The sequence below is a fragment of the Onychomys torridus genome, chromosome 11 (assembly GCF_903995425.1).
Source record: "Onychomys torridus chromosome 11, mOncTor1.1, whole genome shotgun sequence".
NCBI lineage: Eukaryota > Metazoa > Chordata > Mammalia > Rodentia > Cricetidae > Onychomys > Onychomys torridus.
Genome location: NC_050453.1, coordinates 60,035,144 through 60,048,298, shown reverse-complemented (window position 1 = coordinate 60,048,298; position 13,155 = coordinate 60,035,144). Strand labels below are relative to the sequence as shown.

Here is a 13,155-nt window from a genome sequence, read left to right as displayed (position 1 = left end):
AGGCAGCGGTGATGCAAATGTTAACACAGAAGATGCAGCCTTGAGCATAGGTGGTGGTGTCTGAGCTGGGGCTTAGAGGCTCAGGTTCTATGCTGTCTGTACCCTGACCTCAGGCCTGAGCAGACAGTTCCTCCTCAGCCTCTGTCTAAACTAGAGGTGGCAGGACAGGACCAGGCCAAGCAGGGACTCAACTGTTACTGGGCTCTGCCATGCTTCCCACACCAACACTATCCCCCACCCCCAGCCACTGTGTTCTTCATCCAGGACCTGCTTATCCTTCACCTACCTAGCTTGGTCTCACGGGGTAGGATTTATGAGGGCTGCCCCGCCACAGGTCCTGGGGGTAATAAATCACAGCAGAGCCCGTGTATATGTGTATAAAAGAAGGGTCAGGGGCTCTGGGGCTACACAGATCTTAGAAAGCCTTGGCTGACCCAGATGGACGGGGGGAGGATGCCTCTCTGCGGACTCTGGTTGATTCTCTGGAGCTCTTATGCCTTCAGTCTCCCGACAGACACAGCTGCCTTTGGACGGTAACTTGAGCAGAGAAGGGGTGGCAGGGTGTGGGGGCTGGCCGTCTTACCAACACTCTCAGCTTTCAGATACGTTGGGTCACCCAGTTCTTATAGCCAGTCAGCCATGGTATGTGTAATCTTGCTCTGAGAATTTGAGTGATGTGCCCAATGCCACACACCCATAACTAATTAGGCCTGGAAGGGTTGTCTTTGGAGTCTCATCCAGAGGACCACATGTTTCTGACCCCTCAGTTCATACTCCAATGATTGAGGAGGACACAGGTAAGTTAACACTCCTGGGCAAGGAGAATGGTAAAGAGGTCAGGTGCAGGTCCTCTAGATTTTTCCAGGTTAAATTTTCTGCTTCACTAGCAGTAAAACCAGATCCCGCAGCAAGATAATCTCACCAAGTTTTAGTGGACCATTTTAAAATAGGATAACAGACACTGCTTTGTGGCTTCTGGGCTGTGGTGGCGCACGCCTTTAATCCCAGCACTTGGGAGACACAGCCAGGCAGATCTCCGTAAGTTTGATGTCAGCTTGGTCTACAAAATGAGATCCAGGACAGGCACCAAAACTACACAGAGAAACCCTGTCTCGACCCCTCCCCACAAAAAAGAAGCCATGGCCATAGCATGTGTTACCACTGAGTGTAGTAAGGAAAGGTTCCTGGCAGCCCCATGCCGGGAAGATGAAACGTTCATTCAGTGCATTTCCAGGCCTGTAGGAGCTAGGCTTCTTTTTGTTGTTGTTTTAGAGACAGGATTTCTCTGTGTAACAGCTCTGGCTGTCCTGGAACTCACTCTGTAGACCGGGCTGGTCTTGAACTCACAGAGATCCAACCGCCTCTGCCTCTGAGTGCTGGGATTAAAGGTGTGTGCCACCACTGCCTGGCATGGGAACAAGGTTTCTTAAGGCAGGAACAGGGAAGAGGCAAGACTAGGAGAAGGTTCAGTCAGAGTCTGGGGATGGAGAGGGGGGTCTGGGGAAGTCCTGATGCATGCCTTTAATCCCAGCACTCGGGAGGCAGAAGCAGGAGGATCTCTGTGAGTTCGAGGTCAGCCTGATCTACAGAGTGAGTTCCAGAGCAGCCAGGGCTACACAGTGAAACCTTGTCTCAAAAAAAACAAAACAAAACAAACAAACAAACAAAAAAAAAAAAAAAACAGAAAAAGAAAAGTTGTGAGTCTATCTGGTGGAAGGATCTGATAGGTTGTTCCATCCTAAATAGAGTCCCCAACCCTCACCGCCCATTTTGCAGATGAGGATACTAGGGATGTCCTCACGGAAGTTCTGAGGCCCCTGGCCTCTGTTTCCGAAGCTTCCCCGTCCTTTGCTCCCAGGTTTGCAGAGAGCAGCGGCTGTGGCAGGAGGGTGGGAAGAGGGGTGTGCTCCCTACCACCCCACCCCAGGATAAATGCGTAAGAAAGCAAAAGCATGTGACAGAGAGAGTGCAATCAGCGAAAGCAGTCAGGCTCTGTGCTCTCTGCTCCATGGAAAGTACTGTACAAGACACCTGGAAAGGTCTCAAGTCGTTGCTTTACATACACACAGTGTCCAACCTCCAAGCTGAAGGCAGCTGAGCAGTGACTGGGCAAGACCCAACCGTCAAGGTGCCAGAGGCTGGAAAGGTTAGAGAATTATCAGAGTCACACAGCATGTCCTCAGCACCACGTGGCTCTATCCCCTTAGGCTAGGCTGGTTGGGAGCACTCAGAGGAAATGGCCCCTTGGGCTGGCGTCCTTAGGGTGAGCATCCAGGCATGCTCTGGTCATGCCTCGAAGGACCAAAGATCTAGGAGAGGAATGGAAGAGGATTTTTCTTTTTGAGACAGGGCCTCACCATGGAGTCTGGAACTCGCCATATAGACCAGATTGGACTCAAATTCACAGAGATCCACCTTCCTCTGCCTAAAGAGTGCTGGAATTGTGTGTAGAAAACCCACACTGAAGAGAGGTTTTTCTAAAAGGGGAAGGGCCACAAAGTGTGGCAAAGCCTGGGCCTTTTCAGGAGATGGTGGGGGATAGAGCTTGTTTGGGTATATTTTCCTTTCTTCCTACATAAAGCAGGAATAATAAAAGCACCCATCTCATCTCATGGGATGGCTGGCATCCAATAAAGTAAGTGAGAAAAGACTTGTGAAGAGTAAATTATGGTAGGACTGTAAGTCATTTCTGCTAGAGATCACACAGATAGGTGTGAAGTATGGGCAAAGCAAGGAGGGGAAGGAAACAGAGACCCAGCAAGAAAGGTCAGGACTCATGGTGGAGAGGAAACAGGGCCTCTGTGTGTCTGGGAAAGCACACTGCCACTGAGGTGGGCTTCTTCCAGAGTTCCCTGGCCCAGGGCCCGAGGTGTCTTCCTCTGACTGCAAAACAGTCTTCATGCCTGTCTGGGTCTGGCAGCCCTGGGTAGGAAAGACAGCCAGACGGAGCATGGACTCTCTGTTTAGCATTTCTGAGTCATCTTCACCCCTATGAGCCTTCAATGTCTCAACTGTCGTGTGGTTTGTATGAGGGCATGCGCCAGGCAGCTACTCTGTGGACAGGAGCGGCTCCGTGGGTTGCTGTTTGAACACCTTTTTAATTCTGCCAGTCAAAGGTGGTTGGAGGAGGGCTGATGTGAGGCAAAATGATGTGGGATTCAGGCCAAAGACACATCATTCCCCAAGTGAGGCACACAGGCAGTCTATAGACGCTGGCCTATCTCAATCTGGCTGGATTCAGCGGTTCTGTGACACCCCAGGGGTCCCCCAAGTCCCTGAAGCCTGCTGTGGGCATCTGCTGCCACCTACAGGCCCTACACGGCACTGCCTCCCCTGTCAATCAGAGAAGAGGTCAAGAGGCAGTAATGACCTTTATGTCCCAATTCAGAACGAGGCACAGTGAGGTGTTCAACACATGGTGATGATGATGGTGGTGGTGGTGGTGATGATGGTGGTGGTGGTGGTGGTGGTGGTGGTGGTGGTGGTGGTGGTGGTGGTGGTGGTGGTGGTGGTGATGGTGGTGGTGGTGATGGTGGTGGTGGTGATGATGAATGGGTAGACAAAAAAAAAAATCCTTATCTAGGAACTAGAGAGATGGCCCAGCAGTTAAGAGCACTGACTGCTCTTCCAGAGGACCCGGGTTCAATTCCCAGCACCCACATGGCAGCTCACAACTGTCTGTAATTCCAGTTCCAGGGAATCTGACACCCTCACACCAATGCACATAAAATAAAGTTTTAAAAAATTCCCTTATCTAATTAAAATGAAACAACAGAAGGGATTTGGGAATTATTTAGTACCAAAATAAGGAACTTGTGGAGGCTTGTATATTTTCCTGTAGAAACCCCAGGGCACAAGAAGTGATTCTTAGGTACCTGGAAGAGGGTTAGTGATAGATATACCAAAAGCAAAGAGCTCTGTGGATGCTGGGGAACTACATGGCTCTTCTGTTTTTCTTCTACCCTGGAGCAGGATCTTGCTCAAGAAAATGCCCTCTGTCCGGGAAATCCTGAAGGAGCGTGGCGTGGACATGACCAAGCTCAGTGCTGAATGGGGTGAATTCACCAAGAGGTCCTCCTTTGGCAATGGCACCTCCCCCGTGGTCCTCACCAACTACTTGGATGTGAGTACCTAGCTCAGCTGCTATTTCCCTTTCTCTCTAGGACTAGCAGGCCCCTCTCTTTCCACCATGCTTGACTGAGCCAAAGAGCACCTGAGTACGCTATAGAATTCCTATTAACAGCTGAAAAATCTGAGGCTTTCTTGGTGGTGGTGGTTTGTTTTGTTCTGGTTTTTTGAGACAGGGTTTCTCTGTGTAGTTTTGGTGTCTGTCCTGGATCCAGTGCTATAGACCAGGCTGGCCTCGAACTCACAGAGATCCGCCTGGCTCTGCATCCTGAGTGCTGGGATTAAAAGTGCCTGCCACCATCACTTGGTTTGTTTTGTTTTTGAGACATGGTCTGGCCTGGAACTCACTGTGTAAACTAGGCTGACTTCGAACTCACAGAGATCTACATGCCTCTGCCTCTCAGCCACTTTCATTAGGCTTCCATGCCTCAGTGAGTCTCCTATATTCCAGGATAACAGAGAATAAGGCAGAGCCCACACACTTCAGCAAAATGGAAAGCCAAGAGTCAAGACGGGGAGCGGGCAAGGCTCCCAAACCCAAGGCTCCTGAGCCTGGGGCCTCACTTTCCCTCTACCCCTGCAGACCCAGTACTATGGCGAAATTGGCATTGGCACCCCACCCCAGCCCTTCAAAGTCATCTTTGACACGGGTTCAGCCAACCTCTGGGTCCCCTCCACCAAGTGCAGCCCTCTCTATACTGCCTGTGGTAAGAGTCAAGCCCCATGCCTCTCCCCTAGCCCTTCCTGCTGCACCTAACTCGATTTCCCATTTTCCAGTGAACTGCTTTCCCTCAGCCCTAGGCCATTGATCCTAGAAAAGAAGAAGAAATGTTTTTCATCTTCCTGAATTGACCACCAAGGTGAATAAGCCAGCTTAGGGAAGTGCCTGGGCATCTAGAAGGCCATCTCCCGGGTCCCTAGGATTCAATCAGGAACAATGTTGCAAACCCGTTCCAAGGCCTGAGGCTCTTCCAACTAAAGCCTTAGTCAATGCCCTCGCACTAAGCACTTACTCTGTACCCAGAATCCTCTCTGGCATTATATCAATGTTAGCAATGGCTTTAGAATTCTTTGTTTGAGACAAATGTCTCAGAAGCATAAGCACATAAGACAAAACCAAGATACACCATCCTTGACTGGTGTACATTTTTTTTTCCAAGCTGGAGACTCAGGAACCCCACCACACACACACACACACACACACACACACACACACACACACACACACACACACCCCTGAGCTAAGTCTTCAGCCATACTAGCCACATCCACCACTTGGCCCACTTCTGAGCCTCCTGCCTAGGTCAATAACTCTTAATGCTGATCTGAGCCTGTGTTCTGCTAGAGATTCATAGTCTCTATGACTCCTCGGAATCCTCCAGCTACATGGAGAACGGGACCGAATTCACCATCCACTATGGATCAGGGAAGGTCAAAGGCTTCCTCAGCCAGGACATAGTAACTGTAAGTAGGACCAGCCCTCCTTACACCCATGGGGCCCATGTGGAGCAGGGCAGGTGTACTCCAGCCTACCTTGGGGAGTTGAGAACAACCTCCTTGGCAACTTCTAGCTGAAGCTACGAAGACCAGAGTTGCAGAGGAGCTGGCACTGCCTGACAAGGCTTTGCATCGAACTTCCATGTGGGCAAGCCTAAACTCCACAGTTTCCAACCTTGTGACAAGCCTGGACTTACCAATTCAGACCAGGCTTGGAGTATTGTTAAGATTGGGGAATCTGGGTTTTGTGCTGGGGCATGGGTTGCTTCCTTTTGGCCAGTATCTAAGTTCTTTATCTTGTGGAGTCCCTCGGCCCTGCTGTGCCTGAGCTAGAGAAAGACATATATAGAGCCCCAGAAGGAATCAGTGTGAGCCCTTCCTCTCCCAGTGCCTGTGAAATGGGGGAGGGGGGGCACAAAGGGAAGCCCTGGTTATGATGGGGAAATTCTGAGCATGGGCTGGTGGGGCTAGCATGAAAATGGGCCTCTGGGAGGGTTGCAGATCATCTGCCTGGTGGGACCTCTTTCTCAGCACTAGTTAATCCCCTCTCTCTGGCCTCCAAGCATGGATGTGTTGAGAGAGTATGTCAAGGCTTGCTGGGATTGTCTTACCCTAACTGCTGTACAGAACCTGCGTATCTCTGGGGTCCCTGTTGTGGAAGCCAGAGCAGACCCCAGCCAGGGTTGGACAATGACCTCTACCCACTCTGGTTCTTCTCTCACAGGTGGGTGGAATCACTGTGACACAGACATTTGGAGAGGTCACCGAGCTGCCCCTGATACCCTTCATGCTGGCCAAGTTTGATGGGGTTTTGGGCATGGGCTTTCCTGCTCAGGCTGTCGGCGGGGTCACCCCGGTCTTTGACCACATTCTCTCCCAGAGGGTGCTGAAGGAGGAAGTCTTTTCTGTCTACTACAGCAGGTGGGCCTTTGATCCCGAGGCTAAGGCAGGGAGGGGCAGAGAGCTGAAGAAACTGCAAGAGTCCAGGCCAGGATTTGCATGTTCCTGGTTAGGTGGTCCTCAATCCTTATCTAGAGCCACACACTAGCCAATTAAAATGAATGGAAATCAAACATCCAGTCCTTAGGGACTGGCCACAGAGATACAGCCAGCTTCATGTCTTGGCTTATTTGTTCTCTCACTGATCCAGTCAGTGCTCGGCGCCATGTGCTGTGGGAGGCTCCAGGGGTGCACAGTGAACAAGACAATCCCTACCCTCCAGCCTCGTAGAGCTTACTGTCCAGTAGAGGAGACAGGAAAAACAGCACACTGAATGCCTTGGGCACACCAGGCACCCGGTACCAAAAGCCCCAGATCCTTTTCAATTCTAGGCCAGGATTCTGTGCAGTTCAGCCAGCCTTGGGGAAGCTGTGGGCAGCATCCCAGCAGGGCTGGGATCAGCTGCCAATTTCTGGGTTCAGAAAGAGGGTCTGAGCTGGAGGTAAAATCATTACGGGTAAGAACGGAGGCCAGGGGTGATGAGAATGGAAGGGAGGGGTGGGGTCTAGAGCCACCTTGGAGGAAGCAGAAGTCTCCGGACGGTGACTCTGGAAGGGAGGCTTTGAGTGAATTACACCACTCAGAGGCTCCTGCAGTCAGGGGTCCTGGAAAGTCTGTGTTTCAAAGAGTAGAGGCAAGATAAACAGTGGTTAAGAGTGGTAGTGGGTGTCAGAAAGTATAGGTCACAAAATGTGGGCTGCCTTGGGAAATTCAACAGGGAAGAGGGTGTGGGGCAGGGTGTGGGAGAAGATTGAGAGAGAAGCAGGGAGTGGGAGGTGGGTGTTCTGAATGCTAGAGGACGCCTCAGTGCTGGAAGAAGAGCTGATGGGAAGACTTAAGATACATGGGGCTCGGAAACAGGGTCCATGGAAGGAATTAGAGTCCGGCAATAGACAGCACGCAGGCCTGTAAGCCGGGGTCCTCTTGGGCTAGAAAGAAGTGACATTTCTATAAGTAACTGATCCTTGAACAGAACATGTGCACACCTACCCCATGCACACATGTGCACATATGTGTATATCGTGGGTTCTGAGAAGCTCCTTCACATACATGTAAGTACCTTGGAAACCAGCCCAAGGCAGCCCTGGGCTGAGGCAGAATCATGAACATGGAGAGGAAGGTGAGGGCAATCAGCTTTGACTGGGAACGAGAGCCTGGCTCCAGGTACTGCATGTCCACCAGGCTCTGGGTGATTTCACTCTTTGGCGACTCAGCTGCCTGAAGCGTGAGAATTACTTCTACCCCTACCAAACAAGAGGGCTGCTGAACTTGGCCCACAAAGAAGGCCTCGTCTCTACGTCTCTCTCAGCCTCAACAGAAATCTTTAGGAGACAGGAGCCCCATGTGGCCCTGAACTCCAATACTCCCCGGACCTTTGTCCCGGAATCATGGCCACCACCCACACAGACTCCCACTCATCAGGCCCAGCTCCCTTACATGTCTGATTTCTCCCTAGACTCTAGAGTCTGGAGTCTACCCCACACATCTGTTGCACCCGAGTGAGGAAGACATGATTTATGACTTATTTGCATCTATCCTGTATCCTTGAACTTGACGGTTTTCTGGAGGCAGCTAGACAGCCTTAGAAATACATTCTGTTGCCCCTGGGGAGGGGCCAGCAAGGGAGAGAAACAATGGGTTCTGTGTACCACTCTATTACAGCTTACAGCCTTGCCATCCACCCCCTAAATCCTGCCTCTACCCCAAAGCCCTCCACCCCACCCTGCACCTCACTCAACTTCCCCTCATCCCTGAAGTCTCAGGTTTCAAAGGTTGTGTGTCTCTAACTTCTGCTGGCCTTTCCTTTAGGAGCTCCCACCTGCTGGGGGGAGAATTGGTGCTGGGGGGCAGTGACCCCCAGCATTACCAAGGCAATTTTCACTATGTGAGCATCAGCAAGACTGGCTCCTGGCAGATCACAATGAAGGGGTGAGCAATCATAACCTTCCCAACCCTCCAAACTGGTTTTGTCACTGGGATTGGGGTAAAGGGGGGAGGGGCGCCATTCCTTCCGGCCCAGCCACTGTCTGCCCTCTGCCAGCTCTGTCCAGGATGGGATTTGAGGATGGGAAGGAGAGGACTCTGGGAGAGGAGGCGGAGTCTCTAGTCTATGTGTTGATGACAAGGAACAGCCAGCACCTTCTCTCAGTGCCTCAGCTTCCCTCCAATGAACCACAAGACCACTTGTATGACCTCCTATCACCCTCAGTTGGGAAAGACATGCAGGCTGGGGGTTGCCTGGCAGCATCTGCCTGCCTGCCTTTTTGTCTGTCTGTCTGCCCGTCTAACAGTAGCCTCCGCAGGGTATCTGTGGGGTCCGCCACCTTGCTGTGTGCAGAGGGCTGCATGGCAGTGGTGGACACTGGTGCATCCTATATCTCGGGGCCTACGAGCTCTCTGAAGCTGATCATGCAAACCCTGGGAGCCAAGGAGCAGAGCACAGATGAAGTAAGAAATAGGTGGAGAGAATGGCAGGGGGTGGGGATGGGGTGAGGGGATTGGGGTGAGGAGGGGATGGGGGGTGGGATGGGGCACGGGTAGCGCCACCTGGCTCTAGTCTCCAACCCACCTGGACAGTACTGAGTCCCAGACAAAGCCATTTCAAGCCATCTCCTCCTTACCCCTCATACTCCCTGAATGGGTGGCATGTCTCCCGTGGAGGGTGAGCAAAGACTGTGTCCAGGACTCTCTGGCACAGGGCTCTGGACTTCTCAGAGTTCTCCACACTGAAAAGAGCTTTCTTCATTGCCCCAGTATGTTGTGGACTGTAGCCAGGTGCCCACCCTCCCCGACATCTCCTTCCACCTGGGAGGCAGAGCCTACACACTCACCAGTCTGGACTACGTGCTACAGGTGAGGCTCAGTGAGAAAAGCAGGCAGGGGCTGCCGAAAGGAGAGAAGCTGTAATGTACAGATCACCTACTAGCCCAGTGGGTCATGAACGCAGCTCATGCCATCTAGAGAACTGTTAACAATCCCAGTACCCATGCCTCGCCCAGCACATCAGAACTTCCATGACAGGCACCAGGAAGTCAGAGTTTTCAAAATGCCCCAGATTCAGCTGGGCGGTGGTGGCACATGCCTTTAATCCCAGCACTCAGGAGGCAGAGGCAGGTGAGTTCAAGGCCAGCCTGGTCTAAAAAGCAAGTTCCAGGGCAGTCAGGGCTACAACGAGAAACCCTGTCTCGAAAAACCAATAAACAAACAGACAGCTCAAACAAACAAACAAAACTCATGCTGTGACTCAGCGACAGTCCTCTCTCCATTTCCGAGAGGCCTTTTACTTCTCTGCCCTTTTCATGCTCACAGGCCTAGACAAGTTCAGTGATTTGGTCTGGGTCAGAAGCTAAGTGAGCCTGTGAACACAGGGTAGACACATTGTTTGCCTGATATCTGCCCCAGTGCCTGCCTGCCCCAGGAAGGCTGGAATTTAGGCTGGGCTAAAACGGTTCTGGAAGGATGTAGAAGAGTTGGGGCATACAAGCTGGGGTCGGGTGGTGGGAAGGGGTTGTGTCGTGAGCAATAAATAGAACAAGCCTCCGGCTTCTTGCCAGGATCCCTACAGGGCTGATGACTTATGCACGTTGGCTCTCCATGGTCTGGACATCCCGCCACCCACTGGGCCTGTCTGGGTCCTGGGTGCCAGCTTCATCCGCAAGTTCTACACAGAGTTTGATCGGCATAACAATCGCATTGGGTTTGCCCTGGCCCGCTAACGCTCTCGGTCACCCAGTGACCCTAGCTTCAGGCCGAGGCAAAGCTGGTGCTCCTGAGGGCCATTTTGGTCAGGGCTTGCCCCCCCTACAGGGACACTGGACACAGCTCCTCATGAGTGCTTGCCCCCTCGCCTGCCCTCACCCTTCCCTGCTTTGAGGAAAGACAGAATAAAGACTTCCCATTTACAGCCTGTTTCGGGTAGCTTCTTTTGAGTCTGGAGCAGGACGGACGGACAGTTGTGTGGTCACATGTGGAGAAGACACATAGGACAGATGGGGCTGGAGATGTAGCTTTGTCCGTAAAGTGTTTGTTTTCCAAGTGTGAGAGCCTGGGTTTGATCCCCAGAACCTACAGTAAAAAAGAAAAAAAGGGGGTGGGGGGTAGAGACAAGCAGATCCTCGGGGTTTGATACCAAAGGAATGATAACTGAAGTTGTCTTTTGGCCTCTACACACACACACACACACACACACACACACACACACACACACACACACACACACGGGGAGAGAGAGAGAGACAGAGAGAGAGAGACAGAGAGAGAGACAGAGAGAGAAGCACAGAGACACAGAGAGAGACAGAGAGAGGGAGAATGTGACAAAACAGACACCCGCCCCCACATGCTTTTTTATATACAAGGTCAATGCGTTCCTTCTACAGTCAACAGGATTCACATAGAGCTTGTTCATGCAACCTTGGCTTGGGAGTTTGCAGAGATAGGCCCCTGTTCCTCTAGGGCCATTGGGGAAAAAAACCCCTTAGGGCTACTGCAATAGAGTATAGGTAAATATACTGGCTAGTTTTATGTAAACTTTGTAAGCATTGCAGCTCGGATGGAAAGGGTTCCTGGTAGCTGGAGCCAAGGAATACCACAAGTCACTGTAAGCCTAGCAGCTCACAGCCCTGCGGCAGGGAAAGGTTTCCCCAATGTAACAACTCTGCCCCAGCAGAGGAAGGTTTCCCCCGTGAAGTTGTTACAGTTCTGCTCAGGTCCCCCGGGAGTGTAACAAATCTGTGCCACTAGGGGAAGGTTTCCCCAGCCAAAGTGTTACAGCCTTGCTCGGCTCGCAGCTGCCCAGGCTCTGTCTCTGCTCCAGGGCAAAGAAGGTCTCACCCAAACCCCATTCAAGAGCTTTATTGGGAGGGAAGAATCCAGGAGGGTGGCTGCCTCTGCCAGGGTGGAGAAAGGCAGCTGCAAACAGAACAGGTGAGGGCTTATATAGGACTTCTTAGGGGCGGAGTTTTTCCAGGGAGATGATTTTTAGGGTGGGAATTGGTCAGATTTCAATCCCTTTGAGCTTGGACAAATTCAGATTGGCTAGATGTTGTGTTCAGGAATTAGTTGGTTTTCCTTCTCAGGGATTGGTTGGTTTCATGATCAGTTAGTTGGTCAGGGGGCCGATTTGGCTCTGGTCTCAGGGCGGAAATGTGTTTCTTTCACTGGCTCTTTTTAGCCTTTGGGCTCTGGTTCCAGGACCAAAGTGTGTTTCTTGGACACTGCTTTCAGGGTCAGGGTGTGTTTCTTTGGTTCTGGTTTCAGGGTCAGAGTGGATTACAGAGCCAGGGTGGGTTTCTTAAGCTGGTCCTTTTCCCCAACAAACTTGACACAAGCTAGTCATCTGAAATGAGGGAACCTCAATTAAGAAAATGCCTCCATAAGATGGGGCTACAGGCAAGCCTATAGAACATTTTTGTTTTGTTTTGTTTTTCGAGACAGGGTTTCTCTGTGTAGCTGTGGGCCTTTCCTGGATCTCGCTCTGTAGACCAGGCTGGCCTTGAACTCACAAAGATCACCTGCCTCTGCCTCCCGAGTGCTGGGATTAAAGGCCTGTGCCACCACCGCCCGGCTACATTTTCTTAATTAGTGATTGATGAGGGATGGCCCAGCCCATCGCGGGTGGGGCCAGGCTCTATAACAAAGCAGGCTGAACAAGCTAGAGGGAGTAAGTCAGTAAGCAGCCCTTTTTCATGGCCTCTGCATCAGCTCCTGCCTCCAGGTTCCCACTCTGCTGGAGCTCCTGCCTCGACTTCCTTTGACGAACTGTGGAAGTGGAAGTCAAACCCTTTCCTCCCCAAGTTGCTTTGGTCGTGGTGTTTCATAACAGCAATAGGAACCTTGACTAAGACAGTCAGAAAGATGCTCACAGAAGCCAACACTGATCCCAGGCTCTGTGGTGCTGAGCAACTGGACCTTACATGGAGTTCCCTGGGAAACTCCCCTCAGCTTGCTCTGCATACCTCTGCTCAGGTGACCATTTACACAGGCAGTCTAAGTCATCACCACCTAAGAACACAGGACTTCCGATATCCAACAGTGATAAGTACCTCACATGCGATAAGTACATGAATGATCTTGGGAAAGGAATTTTCCCAAGATCATTTGGTGAAGAGTCAAGCAGGAAAGAATCCTGAACAACAATGAAAAACTACCCCAGAACCCAGTCCAGATGACTCAGGCCCTAGGGACTTCCACCTCAATCCCATGAGAGTGGTGCTCACACAGGGACAGGGCTTCAGACACCTTGGTTTGGGTCGGGTGCACACACACAGGCTGCTATCTTCCACCTCAAGGCCTGAGGACACCACAGGCTGAGGGCTCTTCTCCCACTCACCTGCCTGCCAGGCTGCATAGCTTAGGGGATGAGAAAGCAGCATCTACCAGTAGCTTCTCATCCCTCTTTTGACCAAAAAGTATAAGGTACTGAGTGTCCCAACGAAGCCCTTGGTAGGATTTCACTCTCCTGGGGTTAAAGGTCCCCGGGCTTCTCCGAGGTGGTATTTGCATGGTAGGAGCTGCTTGCTAAGTCCTGGCACA

At 51.6% G+C, this 13,155-nt stretch overlaps 1 protein-coding gene across 1 annotated transcript; it reads left to right on the top strand.

Annotated features, from left to right (window-relative positions):
- The first annotated feature begins 328 nt into the window (after positions 1–328).
- On the top strand, positions 329–10,531 carry Ren (renin). The gene is made up of 9 exons (XM_036202557.1): positions 329–533; positions 3,973–4,123; positions 4,712–4,835; positions 5,474–5,592; positions 6,350–6,546; positions 8,434–8,553; positions 8,928–9,072; positions 9,379–9,477; positions 10,179–10,531. Exons 1-9 carry the CDS (start codon positions 439–441, stop codon positions 10,338–10,340), a joined length of 1,212 nt encoding a protein of 403 aa, XP_036058450.1. The 5' UTR covers positions 329–438; the 3' UTR covers positions 10,341–10,531.
- Positions 10,532–13,155: the final 2,624 nt, after the last annotated feature.